The sequence below is a fragment of the Eulemur rufifrons genome, chromosome 6 (assembly GCF_041146395.1).
Source record: "Eulemur rufifrons isolate Redbay chromosome 6, OSU_ERuf_1, whole genome shotgun sequence".
NCBI lineage: Eukaryota > Metazoa > Chordata > Mammalia > Primates > Lemuridae > Eulemur > Eulemur rufifrons.
Genome location: NC_090988.1, coordinates 32444972 through 32466091, shown reverse-complemented (window position 1 = coordinate 32466091; position 21120 = coordinate 32444972). Strand labels below are relative to the sequence as shown.

Sequence of the window (21120 nt, the reverse complement as noted above, 5' to 3'; positions counted from 1 at the left end):
AGTTCAATTTGTAACCACTGCCTTTATAAACGTGTATCATTTATTCATTCAATTATTCAACTGCTAATTATGGAATGCCAAGGACCTGGATACTTTGCCAATAACCTGGTTTCTGACCTAAAATAACTCACTATTTTTCTCATCATTGACATGCTGCGCAATATGTGAGTCACTGCATATAATTAACCAAATCCTCCTTAGAATTTGAGTATTATCCAAAAACTACTTTACAAATTAGTTCAGCCCAAATGAAGATTATGAATTAAAACTTTCTGAGATAATTGCATAGTAGGAAAGAACAACTGATCCAAGGGCAGAGGGAGGAGATTTACTCTAAGGAAAGGCATGAGGTTTTTAGCCAAGAGGTAAGATAGGTTGAAAATTGATCATTTGTCAGTCAAGTTATGAAATTAAGAAGCTTCTTAAGATTCTTTTTTTTTAATTTCTGCATATTATGGGGGTACAAATATTTAGGTTACATATGTTGTCGTTGCCCCCACCCCCAAGTCAGAGCTTCAAGCATGTCCATCCCCCAGACGGTGGGCATCACACTCATTATGTATGTATATACCCATCCCTTCCTCCCCCTCCCATCTGTCTGACCGCCATTAAATGTTATTCCTGTATATGCACTTAGGTGTTGATCAGTGAAACCAATTTGATGGTGAGTACATGTGGTGCTTATTTTTCCATTCTTGGGATACTTCACTTAGTAGAATGGGTTCCAGCTCTATCCAGGAAAATACAAGAGGTGCTATGTCACCATTGTTTCTTATAGCTGAATAGTACTCCGTGGTATGTATATAGCACATTTTATTAATCCACTCACGTATTGATGGGCACTTGGGTTGTTTACACATCTTTGCAATTGTGAATTGTGCTGCTGTAAACATTCGAGTGCAGATGTCTTTTTTATAAAATGTCTTTTGTTCCTTTGGGTAGATGCCCAGTAATGAGATTGCTGGATCAAATGATAGATCTACTTATATCTCTTTAAGGTATCTCCATATTGCTTTCCACAGAGGTTGCACTAGTTTGCAGTCCCCCCAGCAGTGTATGGTGTTCCTATCTCTCCTCATCAATGCCAACATTTATTGTTTTGGGACTTTTTGATAAAGGCCATTCTCACTGGAGATAAGTGATATCTCATTGTGGTTTTGATTCGCATTTCCCTGATGATTAGAGATGAGCATTTTTTCATATGTTTGTTGGCCATTATTCTGTCTTCTTTTGAAAAGTTTTTGTTCATGTCCTTTGTCCACTTTTTGATAGGGTTGATTTTTTTCTTGCTGATTTTCCTGAGTTCTAAATAGATTCTAGTTATCAGCCCTTTATCAGATGTGTGGCATGTGAAAATTGTCTCCCATTCTGTAGGTTATCTGTTTGCGCTTGTGACAGTTTCTTTGGCTGTGCAGAAGCTTTTGAATTTGATCAGATCCCATTTATTTATTTTTGTTGTTGCTGTGATTACCTTTGGGGTCTTCTTCATAAGTTCTTTACCTAGGCCAATGTCTTTAAGAGTTTTTTCAACATTTTCTTCTAGAATTCTAATAGTTTTACACCCCTAAGATTCTTTAATTAAACAAGGTCTAAGTTATTCACATATAACTATTGAGGTTGTAGCATGTAAAAGACAAAAATGCAAATCTGTGGTACTTGATTTAACTATACAACAACGAATGAACTATGGGAATCAAGAAAGCCATCAATTTACATCTTAGCTCACTTGATCAGAAGGCCAGGACTGTTCTAAGTGCTTGCAGTACACACAGCAGTTAAAAACAAATTTGGTATGGCAAAACACTCGAGCACATGTAGTAGTGAATTATGGAAAATACTGGCATAACCAACGTAAAAATCAAAAGAGACCATTACAGGGATTCTCATGCAATTTGGGACTGAGTTGGGTTTGGGAGGGGAAAACCTATTGCTTTACTAAACTATACAGTGGTCAGATTGAAAAGTATGATGTTAGAGTGAAAGAAACTGTCTTAAAAATGGGCTTACCAGTTCATTATATATTTTTTTCATTAGATATGTGGAAAAGAAATAATTGTGTTGTCTAGAGGCACTGTTCTAAATAGGGGATAGTGGAGGTAAAAATTGCCTGGAGGAGTGGAAAGATATATAGTGGAAGAGAGTTTCTAGTAGATAATGAGATAACTGCCATCACCTTGATCAACAGAACACTGCTAGCTATAAAAATATGGTAGTTTCCGAGAGAGTCTAGATATTAATAGACATAAATTTAATTTTTAAGATTAGACAAAGCCACCATGAGCTCACACAAAATAGCAGAGCAGCCGTTTCTGTAAAGCTTTACTTCTACCACAGTTCTTCAAACCACACAGCACCATCTGGCAGCTGGGAGGTATTTTTGCTTTCTAGATTTTCTGTTTTCTGCAAATAAGTGACAAAATCATGATGTCCAGTCACCTATCATCCCAGAAAGTGTAACCTTGGCATAACGCCTCACACTCTTATTCTTTTCTCTTGTACTATAAGATTGGAACTGGAGATGAATATATATCTGCATTAAAAACATTATATTTTACTTTATTTCAAAAAATATTGTCTATTATATGTCAAACAGTGTAAAAAAAGCTTTAAAATGTAATTCATGATGATTTGAATATGAAATATCCTAATTTATAATGTAGAAGATAAATGTGACATATTTCTCAACTGTAATAGGAGAATATTCATTTCAACAACTTTTTTCTATGTTCTTTTTCTTTAGATCAATCATCATAAAACTACAAAAAAAGTCATCTTGTAAACAAGTGGTATTCATTCTTATACTGATGGCACTGTTTTTCTATTTCAGTTTATCAAGTCAATTATCAAAATATAAGTACAAAATATAAATACAAAATATAAAATCTGTTTTATTTGCTATTCATTATAATAATGGGTATTAGGAATATTCTTTCATGTATGTGAATACATACACACATTGAAATAGGTTCTGAATGATAGACTGAACTTAGAATCATAGGCTGTGAGTTAATACTATGGAATATTTAACATCTTTAGAGATCATGTAGTCTAGGTGTGAAAAACTGTCCTCCTTCTGGCTAAATCCGGCTACGTAAGTGTCTCCTTTACCCTGAAAAGTCTTTTTCAAGTAGATATAAATGCCTTCATGTGAGACCTGTTCTCTCCAGTTTACCTTAGTTCCCACCATGACTATTACCTTATACTTGTAACTCCACAGGAATGTGGGTTTGTTTCTGTTGCCCAACCAAAATCTCTGATATACAAAGACACAAACACAGGAAAATTAAGCTTTTGCTACAAATTGTATAGTTACCTAGTAGAAAGTTAAGTATTAATGTCTTATGACTCCCATAACAATGTTTATTATAACAATAATAATTATAATAACTGCTTCCATTTTTTATGTTGTGCCATGTGCTGTATTAATCTGTACACACATTGTTACATTTAAGCCTTTCAAAAACTTTATAAGATGGATTTTAATATCTTCACTTTACAGATAATGAAGCTAAGATGTAAGGGGTAAAGTACCTTGTCTAAGATTGCTACTGTACTCATAACGGCTATGCTCAGCTGCCTCTCCTCTGACATGAGTTTTGTATTTTCTCTTAGTTTGTATAACGTTGTAGATGGTCCTCAAATAGCACAGTTTGATAATTTTTCATTCTATGTCCCCTAAGTATTTAGAAAAAAAAAAGAAAATTATATAGGCTTATAAACAGAAGTTGTATGATACATCTCTCTGAAATTTTTAAGGAAAATAATATTTATCAACTGCTTACTATGGGCCAGTCATATGGGTAGGTTATTTATATATGGAGTAATTTTTCACAGTAATCTTATAACACATGTATAAATATCTCATTTTTGCTAGGAAGTAAAGCATAGTAAGATAAAACAATTTGCCCAAGATGATTCTGTAATAGTGTTACCAGAATTAGAACCTAGTTCTTTTGCCTCCAAAGTCCTTATTTTTAATGGTAATGTTTTAAATATAATTTTCAGATTCTTTGTTAAGCTACTTAATTTTAGCCATTATGAGCAGAGTGGCAATCTTAGAAAAGGTACTTCACCCATTATATCTTAACTTCATTAAAATAAGCCATGCAAGTACAATATTTATGTTAAAATAATTTCAGCCAAAATCAGTTGAATAGCTACTTATCAGAACTTTTGTTATTCTTAACACCAGTATAGTAAGAATAGTTTTCAGAATTTGGTTGTGTGGACTGCTATACATAAGGTGTATTGGTGGGAATATATTCAGACGTCATGAAAAATTCCAATTGCTTGCTTCTAGAAACTGTAAGCTAATTTTTGTTTTGTTTTTGTTTTTGTAGAGATGGGGTCTCTACAATGTTTTGGAATTATAACACTACCAACAAAAAAGAAATTCCATTTCTAAAAATTGCCCTATTATCCATCTTTCACTTCAGCTAAAGATCAAAATGGTATACACATTATCCTTTTGCTGTTAAATTAATTGAATCTTCAGTAAAAACTGCTGCTCTGGAAATATTATAATGCATATATTATTCAGTGTTATCTGTCAGTCAAATTCAGTATTTACTGAGAACTTTCGCTATCATAGTATTACAATTTTGAAAAGATACAATGGCACAATGTAAAATATCTCAAAATTTAGAAATTTAAAATAAAATTTTTCATGTAGAAATATTACACTAAATATAAATATGCAATTGTTTTATTGGTTCAATTATTTATTTGACATTCATTTATTGGTTACCTATAGGCATTATTCTAAGTAGTGACAAACAAAGTACCTATTTTCAAAAAGATTAAATCCTAATGGTTTGTGGAAGATAGTAAATTTTAAAACCATTATTATATAATATGTCAGTTGGTGATAAGTATTATGAAGAAAAAGGAACCAGAATAAGGAGAATAGAAATTGGGAGAATGGAAAGGAAGAATCTAGTGACCAAGGAAGTCCTTTCCTCAAAGGTGACATTCAAGCAGAAACCTGCACAAAGTTAGAGAAACTTATGCAAATATCTAGTAGAGAGAAACTTCCAGACAGAGAGAATAGCAAGGGCAATAGTTTGGGCATGTTACAATGAAAAAAGCAGGTAAAATCCTTGCCCTTGGATACCTAAATTCTAGTTAGGGAGTAAAATTTCCAAGATGAATAATAATTTGTTGGAGAATAAGTACCACACAGAAAAATTAATTAGGGAATAGGGATAAGGAATGTGGGAAGGGTTGAACTTTTAGACAGAATGTTCAGGGAAGATCTCTCCATGAGGATGACATTGAAATAAAGACCTACAGGATGTAAAGGTGCCAGCCATGATTATATCGAGGAAAAAAAAGTTTACTAGTTGGAGAACTGTTCTTGAGAAAGGACAACATCTAGTATGTTTGATAAAAAGCAAAGAAGCTAGTATCCTAGGACAGAGTGAGAGAAGGGTAGCATAGTAGGAAAAAGCAAAGAGGAACAAAATGTAGATGGTCTAGGGGCTGTAGACCATTGTAAGTAGTTTCATTTTTCTTCTTAGGGAGATAGGAAGCCATTTAGGGTATATGATCTGATTTCCTCTTAAAAGTGGCATTCTGCCTGCTGTGTTGAGAATAGACTGAAAGGGGGAGCAAAGGAAGAAGCTGGGAGTCAGTCGGGCAACTATCCCAAAAATCAAGGTGAGGGACGCCTGGATGAAATCTGTAGAAGAGGTTACAAGTTGTTAGATTCTACATATGTTATGAAACAGTATCAATAAATTTTCTCATGATTTATATGTGGGGTGTGGTAGATATACAGCAATCACAGGTGACTTTTGGATTTTTGTCTTACCAGCTAGAAGAATGGAATCATTTCCTCTGATAGGAAATATACGGCAAGGGTAGCTTGGTGGGTGAAATGTGAGTCCCATTAGGATATGTTATGTTTTCAATGTGTTTTAGACATCCAAGCAGAATGTCAAATAAAGTTGTGTGTGTCTGTGTGTGTGTGTGTGTCTGTTGTAATTCAAGAGAACTATATAGGCACAAACAAAATTTGGGAATTCTTCAGCATATACATGATTTTTAAATATAAGGGCAAGGTAAGATAACCTTGGGAATGGTGCAGATTGAGAAATGAAAATGTCTAACATCTAAGCTGGGGCTCTGCAATATGTAGCTATTGGAGAGGTGAGAAGGAATAAGCCAATGAAAGTACAGGGGATGGCTCAGTGAAATAGTAGGAATCTAAGTAAAGAAATTGTTTTTAAAAGAAGAGCTTGATCAACTCTATTAAACACTGCTTATAGGTCAAGTAGGTGAGGACTAAGGGATTGATCAATAAATTAACAATGTCATTGGTTACTTTCACAATCACATTTGGGTCAGTGGTAGGGAGGTAGCATTGATTTGAGTGGTCAGGTTATTATGCTCACTCTCTGATTGGCTGTGTGCTACTCCAGGAAGGGATATAACCTTGGGTGAGGTGGTTCCCTTCAGCAAAGGTTTGCTGAAGGGGTTGAGAGCTGAAGGCTGTCTGTCAACAGAACCTCCAACAGTGGGGGCAAAAGTCCTTCACTGACAATGGATCTAGGGCAGACATTGCAGTGTCCCCCATAGGTGGAATGTATATAAGTTGTTTTTAGATACTTCTGTTTTCTCCATGAAGCAGGAGAGAAGAAGTAGGGGAAGGGACAGGAGGTTGTTTTGAAAGAGACTAGTTGCAAAATTATTGTCTAGAGGATTGAGAGAGAATGGACTCCATACATACTGAGAATGCCAGATGGCCCAAAGGGCCTCGCTGAGGTTCATGGTCATGAATTTAGAGTGAAACTGGTTATCAGGTTTAATGTTTTTGCTCCACCCACATTCACTTGCAAAATTAAACCAGTATAGACCAACAACCCAACTTAACTAAGGTTGAAGTTGTGCCAGGGGAATAAAGTGGAAAGAAAAAAGGGTAAGGAGTTGTGGTTATAGGCAAGGAAGTAATGATATAATGAAATAATATAAAATATAAAATAGCTGAAGAGGTACTTAGGCCTGGAAGTTGAGAGACAACAAAAAGATCTATGAATTATAGGAATTGTACTAAATGATTTGCTGGTTTTACTAATTGACACTCTTCCCCACTCTCTATGGGTTCGTAATACTCAAAATATTTGTACATGCTTTATTATTTCTGTTACATTTTTCTTTCCAATACTCAGTTTTAAAATTTACTGGGACTTTTAACGAATTAAGACTGATCTGAATTTAGAAAATAATTGAACTTAGAAGTAAGCAAATAAGTATTAATTATGCAATTGCTCTTGTAGAAGGTAGTTATTTCATCAGATGTATACAACCTCTGCCAGAGTTCATCGACTATCTTTGTGTTAGATAAGCACACTTATATATAACTTTCACATTTGAAATTATTTTACCATGTATATTATTCACTGTTGAAGTAGCTTTTCGTGACATACACACACAAAAACTAAGATCAAAAACATTTTTTATCACATTCTGTGGACAATTTATCATTTTCAAAAGCAATTGCAATTTCCTGTTTCACTTAAAATGTAGTTAAAATTGTCTCTTTCAAGGCAAACAACCTGGTTTGCTTTGATTTCCTCTTTATACTCAGTGAACTCTTTGGAGGGATGATTCATGTCCGATAACATGTAAAGTGAAAATGGTAAGCCATAGGAAGAGATTATTCATCTGACCTGTCATATATATATAACCAAAGAAAAAATGGAACTGAAGAAAGTTTCATTACAACTTGTCATTATCTCTTGTAGATTTATCTTATCACATTTCCATCTTAATTCAATTCTTATCTTTTAATAGATGAGAGTGTATTTTTTGAGACACCTATAATTAGCGCAACTGATACTCTACAGAGACAACTTTTATTAAACAGTTAACATTTTCTAAAGGTGATATAATATTCCATTCACAGATGACTTATAACAAATATTTAAAAGAATTATAGCATTATTTCATGTGGTATAATAGGAAAAATGTTTAAAAATATTTTTTATTGATTGAAAACTTTCTAAACTAAGAGTATGAGAGTAGCCCTAGCTCAAAAAAAAGTTAGTTCCAAAACTGAATTTGTAATCTAAAGGCTCAAATCTTTCCTGCCATGAGTTTTTATTCTTGTTACTTAATCTTAGTATCAGTGTTCCCATCAATGAAAGGGGATAATAAGTCCTGCTATAGCTATTTACAAATTGATCACAAACTCACAAGTTCACAATTGCCAATAAAACAACACAAAGCCTCATGATTCTATGTCTTTCAGTCACAGTAACTTTTAACAATCAAATTCTTCAAATAGCTCCTAAACTATTACTAAGAATCTTGCTTGTTGTAGAGTATGGTAGCTTTTATGTGCAGACAATGGCTATATGTTGGAAAACGTTAATTTAATTCTTTCTCAAAATAAATGAAAGAATTATTTTTTGTATTCTTTACTAATTTTCTCATCTTTATGTCCTTCATCTGCCAGAAATTGATTTTAAGAAGATATCCTTATTGAAGATTATCTTTAAATTTCTAAAACCAATTTGATCTAAGTTCCAAATGTTGAATTGCTTTTGTCCTAATGTTTTTTTAAAAAGCTTAGAATCAATCATATTGACTTTGATTTTCCAACTCACTAATTATTAACTGTCTGACTGGAGTTAATTTTTTATTTGCTTTTCACATATATTTAGTAATCTTTATAAAGGTGAAAGTAATATCTAATTTCCAGAAAGCCCGGAATAGAATACATATGATAGTAGCTAATGTGATTATTTTCATTCATTTTCTTTTACTCTCCTCTCCACTTAAAAAAAAAAAAAAACATTTTAGGGCCAGGCTCACGCCTGTAATCCTAGCACTCTGGGATGCCAAGGCAGGAGGATCGCTTGAGCTCAAGAATTTGAGACCAGCCTGAGCAAAAGAGTGAGACCCTGTTGCTACTAAAAATAGAAAAAATTAGCAGGGCTTGGTGGGACATGCCTGTAGTTCCAGCTTCTCGGGAGGTTGAGGCAGAAGGATTGCTTGAGCCCAGGAGTTTCAGGTTGCTGTGAGCTGGGCTGACGCCACAGCACTCTAGCCTGGGCAACAGAGTGAGACTCTGTCTCAAAAATAAATAAATAAAAATTTAAAAAAATAAAAAACATTTTAGAACATCAAAAATAGTTTCTGAATGAAGTCTGACAAATTTTTATTACAGGATATTTGCATGGGACACAAAAAGCTGACAATGACCTGAATAATCCTAATGATAATAATGGGAACCACAAAAAGAGCTGATGAAAGATTCCAATATGTAATCACTTTGCAAGTAAGGCAACAAATCGCAAGTCAATATTAAAGAACTTGTCAGTTGTTTTTATAGACATCATACAAATTAAAGCCTCAAGGCCTCTCAGAAAGAGCACCCAGCTCCATTCCTCAATCTTACATATAATGAATCTGACACCCACATGTTAGTAATTAATGAAACTAAATAAAATTCAAGTCTCTGATACCTACTCTAATATGATTTGCCTTTTTCAATGGTTTTATTTGTTAAAAGTCAAAGTCTCAATTTTATAAAAATGTTTAGAATTTTTAATATATCTGTACTCACAGCACTTTTAAAATTAGAGAATTAATTGAGAATGCCTGGAGCATTGACAGTCTAAAATTCACTAGCACCACCTACAGGATAAATTGTATAACCAAATACAACTGAAAATGAGCATTCCCCATTCTTTCTTCCAAACTCACAACTCCTATAAGCTTAATTAGCATTGCCACTTATTCAGAACAGATTTAAGAATAAGTAAGTCCAGCAGAAAGATGAACAACAGAATTTTATTTCTAATTGTATGGCATTTGTCCTCCTGCCTTAATCCTTTTCGTTTACTCCTCCCCAATAACTAAACCAACCTATGTATTTAACATTCAGAAGATCATAAGATCAGTGTCCAGAATCCCTTATGCGCTATCCTTCCTACCAGTTTCCTGTACTCTCTTTCTAACACTTTAAAATAATTAATTTTAGAGCTTGATTTTGAAACATTTTTCAGATGTGTATGAGATACCTACTTATCTTGCTCTGGAGGTTTAAAAAAAAGAAGAACAAGGAAAACCTTCCTAACTGGTTTGCGAATTTGCTCAACCCACTGTACCACCAACTGTTATCTTTATGAAGTTTGGTATGAGAAATTCCTCTGAGAGGTTAACACGTGCTTCTCCTGAATTGCTTTAAGTTTTAATTTTACAATAACCATGACCCTAAAGACTGAGGATATCCCCATCTTGTTTGGGCCCTTCCTAAATTTAGAGTCAAATTTATGGCTAACTGCAATAATTTATGAAAGTATATAATATATATTCCTGAGGGCTTATCTTACCCTACAGGATTATTATCATACCCATTTTAACTTCACCTGGAATTCCTAGACTATTATTTTATTTTTTATATTATATACCTAAGTATTTCAAGATGTGTCAAATTCTCTGTGGAACAATTTGGGGAAGAAAAGAGTAACAGAAGGAATTCAGGAGGGAAGGAAGGAAGGAAGGAGGGAACCTAAAATGTTTTTGCCTGTGTGTGTGTGTAAATGCTTGTGTTCATGTGTTTGTTGCTCACATTTCGAGGGATTGTGTGAAGTGTTACATGTTAAATGTTCATGGTATGTATTGATCACTCATGAGTGTGGCTGTGACAAGTTGAAGTTGTGATGGTTGGCTCATATGCCTAATTGTTGACCCAGATTCCTCTGTGCTATGGACAGTTGGCCCAAATAATCATGATTAGTTCATTTTTATATCTATATACTTCCTTTACAGTTTTTCTGTATAATAAGTACCTAACACAGTGTTCATTGTGCAGTAGGCATTGAATAATATTTGTTAAAGAAATTTATAAGATGATTTGTCTATCTAGCCAATATGGATCAAATCACACATCCTGAATGTACATTCTTTCACTTAAGGCTCTCAATCACATCAGTTATTATATACCTCTTTTTCTTTACATGGTTCTTCTAGGATGAAAAAGTGCAATAATTCTGTAAACTGCAGTCTAAGTGAAGGTCCCCTCTTATTCTCTGCATGATCTGCTTAACTCAGAAAAAAATAATCTGAGCAAAGATAAAGTCTGGAGCTTTCTGACTCTTGATCACAAACTTCCTCCTCCAGTCTCTTACTTATTTATTTGTCCATGCACTTTATAGTAAGTACAGGAAGATGTTTATTTCAGTTTATAATCTTAATTTGAATTTTAGAGTCCTTGTATTAGGATTTTTATTTTTACTCTTTTTTTCCCTTAAATGTAAAAAATTTAACATATGAATACATCTTTTGGACCTTGTATACATTACAAAAAATAATTAAAGCCCATATCCATAAAAGTTCTTCATCTTTCATTTTCATTTCTCCTCTTGATATATAAAATGTATAATCTATTAAAATAATTTGATAAGCACTCAAACTGCATATACATCCACTGAAAGATTTTAAGTTTCTTGACAAATACCTCTAAAGAAGCTAACAGATTTTTGTTCTCAGTGAGAGATGAACAATCAGCTGTTTTCACTCAGACTATTCACTCTAGCCTCCATCCTCACACCAACCAAGAATTTCTTCACATAGATCATTCTGCCTTAGATTAACCAGAGTCTTGCTGGCACAAAAACCACTTTTACATTATATATTATAATGCTTCACTTTTTTTTTAATAGGAGGAAGGAGTTAAATGAGAAATGTCCACTTTCCATACTTTTTAGTATTTCTTTCTTTTTTTTTTTTTTTTTTTTTTGAGACAGAGTCTCACTTTGTTGCCCGGGCTAGAGTGAGTGCCATGGCATCAGCCTAGCTCACAGCAACCTCAAACTCCTGGGCTCAAGCGATCCTACTGCCTCAGCCTCCCGAGTAGCTGGGACTACAGGCACGCGCCACCATGCCCGGCTAATTTTTTGTATATATATATATTTTAGTTGTCCATATAATTTCTTTCTATTTTTAGTAGAGACGGGGTCTCACTCTTGCTCAGGCTGGTCTTGAACTCCTGACCTCGAGCGATCCACCCGCCTCGGCCTCCCAGAGTGCTAGGATTACAGGCGTGAGCCACCGCGCCCGGCCAGTATTTCTTTATATATCTTTAAGAAAGAAGAAAAAAAAAATCTATTCACAATTGAAAAACATCCATTTGTCTTTTTACTGCTAGTGCTATAGTTCCCAGAAAATAATGGCACATAGATAATTCTATGAGGAAATGTTGAACTGTAATTGTATTAACAGTTGAAACAAAATAAAGCAATTACAGTGAAGTGTTACCTTTTGGTCATTGTGATCTCAAAACACAATTCAGGTCATAATGATTCTATAGTTTTCTTTTCTTTTTTTGTGTCTAATTTGTAGGCCATGCCTGTACTTCAATTCCTCAGAAATAGGCATTAATTTAGGTCTGTTTCTATTAAAATAATCTTTTCAATACAATAGATTGATTTGAAATGTCATAATAAGCATAGTCTAAACCTGTAGTAAATGTATTGAACTGGACATATGCTTTTTAGAAACCACTTAAGAAATTCAGTTAAATTAATATCCAAGTGCCTCCTAGAATTTATAAATTCAATGAAGATGAAAAGAGGAAAGTAAAACCACGGAATCCCTGAAGAGATATTACAGCCCTACTGCAACCACTGCCTCACTATATACTGTGTTGTGTTTTTAGAAGTACAGTAAAGAGAGTCAGGGTAGGAAACTTGCCCTATTTTGTTTGCATATTGAGATCATTTGTTGGGGAAAAGATAGCCTCTATCCCTAAGGATCATTGCATATGAGTTTAAAGCCATGAGTTGCATATATCTGTTTGTTTCAAGCACACAAATGTGTATGTTGTAATATATATATATATAAAGTTTAAAGAAAGGCAAATGTAATACTTGGCAATGGAGATCAGAGGAGCAACCCTGAGGGGGTATAAATATTTGAAAATGAATAAACTTGATTTTTACAGAAGTTAGTATGTTTTTTTAAATAACAACCTCTCTCCCCAAAAATGTAGAACTGGAACTGTCTGTTTGTTTTTTGTCTTACTACTTTGTGAAAAGCTTAACTATTTACATAGAATTATGTATAAAATACTAAACATTTTCTCCAATAATAAATACCTCTCTGACTGTTTGGCATCATGTATTCACTGTTCATTAGTCGTCCATGATTTTGGATCATTTTAGGAAGGCTTAGTTATAAATTCACCAAATATATAAATTGTTGCTCATCTCAAAAAAATAATGTACAGGATTCCTCTTAGTATATTAAAGACTAGTGATTTATTTCCTTCGTATCCATCTTGTATATGTTCTTAATTGTTTAATTTCATTTGTGAGATTAATAAATATTAAATTTGAAGATATATCTTTTAGTGCTATGAAACATACTATTTTAGCATGAAATAATTAAAATATTTCCAAAAAATCTCTTTTACAATGTGTGCCTAATGAAAGGAATGGCAGAACATTTTCAAGGAGCATTTCTCACTGTGGAAACATGATTTTACAAACCCAGAATTCCAAGGACAGTGTTTATTTATAAAAATATTGAACTACCATTTGCAAGAAACTATTCTAAAAACCATGTCATTGATCAACTTAGCCCAAGAAAAGGGAAAAGGATGTATGTACTGAGATATGAATAGATTAATGAGCAATAATAGAAATACAAATAAAATTACACATCATTTCCTTTTGGGTCACTTTCTTCTCAGAAAGTCTTTTCAAATTGTGCAAATGCAACATAATTTTAGGATAGGCAATTGAATTCCAATGCTATAATCCCTCATACATAAAAGTGAGTGTTTCAATAGCTGTAATACTCTCAAACTAATCATAATGGATGAGTATAATTAATTCGTAGAGTCCATTCTAGGCTTCCATAAAATAAAAGTAACATGACTTTCTCATTCACATTTATAGAAAAAGAACACTTTATATCCTCATTATATTTTGTGAGAGCATACAGGTCTCTCCAATTTGGCAAATTCATGCTTGGTTTTACATACCACGCTTAGCAGGACATATAATGAGGAAGCAGGTTGGACACCAGGCACCCCTAACCATTTCTATTTTTTTTTCTCACTATGAATGAATGGGCTTTATTTATAGTAAAAAGATCAACATTGGTAGGAAATCTTATAAAGAAATAAAGAACTATTTAATGTGTTAAAAATGCTGTATTGTGTAGATTCTTCCTACACTGGCAACTAACTTACATGCACTCTAACTAGAAATAAATAATGTGGTGTTTCTATGGATGGTATAGATTTATTTAAATTGTGGTATTTCAAATTGGATGGTATAGCACTATTTTTAAGGCCCTGCTCTCATTGCTTAACAAACAAAAAGAAACTTTATCAGGATAATGGTAGAAAAGTAAGCACAAGTTAAAATAGTAGTAATTCTTTAAATTCCTTTTCACCTTACATCTAAATGCTGTGTTATATTGACAGATCTGGGAAATTTTAGTGGCCGGACAAGAAGTGCAGTCTCTGTGAGGGAAGGCCAGGGGGTTGTTCTGATGTGCTCTCCTCCGCCTCATTCACCAGGTATAGTAGGATCTCATTCTATATTGCTGCTTCTTTCTTTTACTGTATGTTCATTCTTTTAGACAGTGTATTGATAGCTGAACATTCCAGGTGAAATGTGCATGGCTTTCTTGACATGTACCAGAATACTAGATGAGTAATTAAGGATCGTATACTCTAAATACCATCAGACAGGAGACTGAACTCTTATGATAAGATTGTTTTCTTGCCATTCTAACTGTTGACTGTCATGATTATGCCCCTGCCTGACATGGGTGAGAAATATATTGCCTGGAGCACAAGGGAAGCGATAAACTGAGAGAATGAAAACCTTTCAAAATTGTTTGGAGTGTCAGAGTTGAGTTAACTGAATACCAATGTGCATCTTGTTTCTGAAGATAAGCTGGGTACTTGGTTGTTTATGGTGTTCTTTGCCACACTGGGATAAAAACTGCTAAGAAATGTTTTTTGAATTTCAAACAAAACTATAATTTACTGATTATGTTTTTGGCTACTTGAGGTCTTGCTTGTAAAAGTCATGGTGAGAGGTAAGTACTTCATGGGGTTTGGGGAAAACAGAATAGTAAACTGTACTCAGATTAATTATATGCTCTTTTGCCAACTCACAGCTAATTATATTCATTTTAAGACCTATAATTTGAGATGAGTACCCCTTTGTACTTCAATATAGTTTTCTTATAATACGATTTAAGAATGTCCAGCATCAGTTATAGAGAGATTGAAAGAGAGAGAGAACCAAATAAAAAAGAACTTAATTAACAACTGGAAACAGTATTCAAGGTCCTGGTATCTCAATCTTTTTTTCTTTCTTTATTTAATATGGCAGTCATATTTGTTTCTAGGTTATATTATCAGTGTAGTAATGGAGCCCAATATGGTTCTACAGTAGAAATTCTTAACAAAAATAACAAAAGGACCTACATCAATTTTCTTAAGGTTTCTTACCTTTCACTGACCCTCCTAAATTTGTTTTTAATGGAAAGGAAGGTAGGCTACATTTTAACAGGAAATATTTTTGAAAACATTTTGATTTGAAATTCAGTACTCACAATTAGGAATAATTTATGAGTTGTTCCCATTTAATTTCTATAAGTCAGTTCAGTTACTCTAATCCTTCTGTGAGCACTTTGGGAAGTTTATAGTAAAAATATCTAGTCTTACCTGCCTCTAAATCCAGATCTAGGTTCCTTCAAGGCAACATGTGTTTTAACTTTTTTCCTGGATAAGACAAAAATTTATAGCAGGTTTAGGGATATCCTATAGCATTAATATAGATCATGTCTAATGTTGGTTATTAGATTTAGTTCGAAGGGTAGTATTAGATGAATAGTTGTTAGAGATCACAAAAATGAGAAAGAAGAAAGAAGAGGAGGAGGAGGAGGAGGAGGGGGAGGAGGAGGAGGAAGAGGAGGAGGAATATGAGAATAGACAGGCTCTATAGAAGATGAATGACTCCATCACCAGATTGACAGGAGTTAACAACATGAAGTTACCGCTGTGGAAAAAAGCATGATTTTATGAGATATAATCTATATTGAAAGGCCTTTGGAATATGTGTTTAAAAATGTGAAATGGGAGAGGAAGATTTTTAAAGCAAAACTACAAGATTACACATAGACGAATTGTCCCATTGGCAGAGAAAACTATGCAGAGAAGATTTCTGGTATACATATAGCATAATGATTTGTATATGTGATAAGGTAAACACAAGATTAGAATATGTATTAATAATTGATTAAATAAATAATAATGTGATCTCTAATTGGGATCAGTATGTGTAAAGGAAGATGACTTCTCAATGATCTTGTTTTACAACAACCTCAGCCACTCGATCAAGGCCACTTGATCTGTTATTACCAACAGCTGCAATCTCTCAGTTGCCACACTTACAAGCATCCTATTCTTTGACCACTGTGTAGTATCTTTTGCTCACTCCTGTAGTACCCTGATTCCAGTGTTCCTTAATCTCATGAAAATTGACAAATCATTGATCCTACCCAGTTTTCACTTGACTTTCCCTCCTTTGATTCTCATTTTTCTCCTTCCATCATCATTTTGTTCCATACAGCTTCAATTTCCTCATCCCTCTTTTGCTTCCTCACACTGACTTGGCAGTTGGCAAAGCCCTATTCCTGGTGTAAATCCAACTCTTAGCCTACTGCATATTTGAACCTTTTCAGTTTAGTATGACTATAAAAACAAACAGACAAAATCCGACAAAAAACAAAACCACACACAACAAAACAAAACCAGCTATACAAATTGATCTCAATTTGAAATCCAAACTATGAACTTGAAATTCACCTTAAATCTTCAAGATATCTTCCCCTCCTCACTCTCAGCTGATAACCAGGCATCTTATTCCACTGTGAAAAGGAAAGCAATCAGAAGGTAACTTCCACATCCCTTATCACTGTCACACATCCATTAGCATCTGTAGCCAAGCACTCTGACTTCCCATTTTGAGCATAGTATAGCGTATGCATTGTTGGACTTCCAAGGCTGGTCCCTTAACTTGTGCAGTGTAGTTTATCCTTTTTTAACTACAAATAGAAATTGTTTTAGCAATTCTCCTTCTCTCCTCTGCATTTTTACCAGAGATCGTTTCCTCTTCTGGATCAGTCCCATCTATCTACGTGTGAATATGCTGTTCTTTCCTCCATCTAAAAACAAAATATAGTAAAACTTCCCTAACCCATGTCCTCCTTCAGCTATTACCTCATTTTTCTGCTCCCCTTTATAGAAAAACTCTTCAAAAGCTTTGTGTGTACATTCTCTACGCAATTCCATTTTTCCTATTCAGTATTCTCTCTATGTGTGTGTGTGCCTCCCGCTTTGTCTCTACTCTCTCTCTTTTTAACAAATTTTTTCAGGTGCAATTTGTATCTCATAAATTTCATCCATGTTAAGTGTGCAATTCAATGAGTTTTAGTAAATTGATACAATTGTCTCTCAATCATTGAAACTGAGTCTTACGACACTTATATCATTTCAAAAAGTCATTCAACCCCTCTCCCACCCATGTCCCTAGGCAATTCTGCTCTGATTTATGTCTCTGTAATTTTGCTTTTTCTAGAAAGTTCATTTTAATGGAATCATAAAATGTTCAATCTGTGTGTGTGTGTGTGTGTGTGTGTGTGTGAGTGAGTGGTTTCTTTTACTCAGCAAGATCTTTCTGAGATTCATCCAGATTGTAGCATTTATCAAGAGTTTGTTACTTTATATTGATGAATAGTATTTTGTTGCAAGTACACATCACATTTTGTGAATCCATTTCTCAGTTGATGAATATTTGGATCACTTTCAGTTCTCATGGTGGTCACTTCTTTTTCCATAAAACATTTTTCTCCATTTTTTAGCTTACAAGATTGCATACTCTTAGTTTTTCTCCTCTCTTACTTCTTAATCTCCATTGCAGATTTTGTCTTATATCCTCAAACTTTTGTTAAATAATATTATAGTCTCCCAGGTGTCAGCCCTTTAACTTCTTCTTTCCTTAATAAATCCTAAATTTCTTAGTTTTCAACTGATAACAAGGCTTTAAAGATTGACATCTCCCACATGTATGTCTCTATACAGGACTCTGGCTTGTATTTCCAACTGTTTACTCAACACTTGTATTTGGATGGTTAATGCACACTTCAAGCTTGACCATATCTAAAGGTGAACTTCTGGTTGTATCTTCCCCAAACCTTTTCCACTCCAGTCTTCCCACCTCTATTAATAGGCATTTGATTCCTGGCAATACATCAGGCCTTAGAATCATTCTTCACTTCTCACTTTCTCTACACTCCATATACACATCATCAGCAATTCTGTTGATGAAGGCTCAGTTTTTGGTTCCTAGACAACACCTTCTCACCATGTCCTCACATGGTGTAAAGGATGAGGGATCTCTCTTGTGCTTCATTTATAGGGCCACTAATCTCACTCGTGAGGGCTCCATTCTCATGACCTCATCACCGGCCAAATGTCCCACCTCCCAATACCATCAACTTTAGGCGTTAGGATTTCAACATACGGATTCTGGGGGGACATAAACATTGAGACCATAGCAGTGGTACTTGATGATGGAGATTTTGGAAGGTAGTTTTAGTTGAGGTTCTGAGGGTGGGGGTCTTCATGATAGTATTAGTGACTTTTTAAGAAGGATGTCAGAGAGCTCACTCTCTGTCCTGCATGGGAGAACACAGTAAGAAGGTGGCCATCTGCAAGCCAGGAAGAGAGCCTTCACCAGAAACCAACCATGCTGTCATCTTAATCTCAGATTTCTAACCTCTAGAACTGTGAGCAAATAAACTTCTGTTGTTTAAGTTACCCAGTCTATAGTATTTTGTTATGGCAACTCATGAAGATTAATGCACTATTTCATTCATTATCAAAGCCAAAGTCCTTATAATGGCTTGGAGAACCCTCACCATTTGGATCCACATGATTACTCTGACCTCATCTACTACTTTCACTCCTACCGTCTTGTCTGTGACTATATCTGTCTCTTTGATGCTTCTCAAATAACCAGGCAAATTCCTTCCTTAAGGCCTTTGCAGTTGCTATTCCCTACACCTGGATCACTCATGTCCCAGGTATGTGAATGGCTCGTCCCTCACATCCATGTCTTCCTTCGAATCTCACCTTCTTAGTAAAACCTCTTCTGACCTTCTTTTGATTTGCACTCCACAATTCCTTTCCTTTTCCTCTGCTTTATTTTTATCCATAATACTACTCACTTTCCATACACTGTATAAATTTACTTAATTATTCATAGTCCATCTCCTTCAGTTAGAAGATAAATTCCATGAACACAGGAATTTTGTAGGATTTACTCATTATTGTGCCTCGGAGCCCAGGACAATGCCTGGCACAAAGTAGGAGCTCAAAATATGTTTACTGAATGAATCTATGCATAATGTTCAGAAACTAATAAAATGAGCCAAGTTTTTAGTCAATAAATAACTATCAGAAACTTTGAGAGAGAAGTCACAAAAAAGAATAGGCAAAAATAGATCAGCTATATAGTGAAAAAAAATCCTTTCTTACCACTTACCTTTTTCTCATAATTGTGTTCTGAAGTGGTGATTTAGTTCTAGTGCCTTGCTTACTCCATTAAAAGAAGAACTTTGAAAATATCTTAGGAAAATATAGTCAAAAATCTTTTCTGAAGAATCAGAGGAAGTGAAGAAAGAATAAGCCAGCGTCATATTCCCATTATTTACCACAGTACCTGACACTTAGTAGGTATTCATTAAATGCATGTTAAATGACTGATGAACATGTCGATTCTAATAGTTGAATTTTTTCCAGGGTTTTAGACAGTTCCCAACAGGCTTCTGCTATTAGTTCACTGTAACCCATATTCATGACAGATATTTGGGTCATTTAATACCATATTCAGTTATTACAATTTCAAAGTATAGTAGTTACTATGATTCAGTTGATGCTCTATGAAATGATAAAACAGTTTACACATAAGAGAAGATTAAATAATATTTGGTAATAGCCCACAGATCCATTTTCTTATTACTTCAAATGTATGCACAATACACCCTCTTTTTTTTAATAAAACCAAAAGCTTGGATTGACTTATTTGCTAAATTTCCTAATTTTCTTCCCAAGGGATCAATATTAATCCCGTCAGCAACATATGTGAGTGAAAACATCTTGATTGGTTACTGAGGTGGTTATTTATCTACGAGGCAATAAATACATGCTTTCAGATTGTCAAGTACATCTGCCCAAAATGATTTTTAGTTGCCTAAAAATATCTCTTAGTTTAGCAGTTTTAAAATTTAGGATTATACTATGAAGAAAAACTCTGTAAAAATGTAGAAATAAATCTTATAAAACCTATAAACATATGTAGAATTATTTCATGATTTACAGACTATCATCATAGGTACTTTTTAAATAAAGAAATCAGTAAATAATGTTTTACTTTAAATATATTTTGACTTTATTATGTACAAAAACATTCAAAAGCATATATTGAACTGGGATTTAAAATTCATGAATAAAGTATAAATCTAGAGTAAAAAAGATATATGAATATATCACTTTACAGTACAATAATCATGTATCCTTACAAAATATCTGAAACTTAAAAATTATTTTCATCTGCATGGTATCAATGAGGAATCTAACCATTAGAAAGTGAATCACTTAAGCTTTCATACCTAGTAAATGATGAAACCAGGATTTCAACCTTTGATATATTTTATACCATATAATGTACATTTTGTTTATAACTTGAATACAAATAAAAACTTTTTTAACAATGGAATCATAGGCCTCTCAAAAATAATGTATATTTTATTATACCAAATATTTTACTTATCTTTTCATTTAACAAATTTTTATTGAGTGTCTATCTTTTAACTAATGAGGCTAGCACATTTACACTTATTTTTGCCATATTGTTTTGTATTAGTTATTCTGCTTTTTCAGTGATTCATTTGACCTTTTTTCACGAGCATTATTAAAATTAATACAGGGTTTTTAAATTGTATTTTTCCTTCTGCTCATTTCAAAATAAAATTTTATTTCTGTTATTTTTGAAATTATGAAGAAAATCTTAATATGACTAC

At 33.8% G+C, this 21120-nt stretch overlaps 1 protein-coding gene across 3 annotated transcripts in view; it reads left to right on the top strand.

The window, feature by feature from the left end:
- CNTN5 (contactin 5) overlaps window positions 1-21120 on the top strand; it is a 1139291-nt gene that overhangs the window by 762624 nt on the left and 355547 nt on the right. For all 3 annotated transcript variants that reach the window (XM_069469032.1, XM_069469031.1, XM_069469033.1), the window contains one exon: window positions 14444-14539. In XM_069469032.1, coding sequence (XP_069325133.1) covers window positions 14444-14539 — 96 coding nt within the window. The remainder of the gene's footprint in view (window positions 1-14443; window positions 14540-21120) is intronic.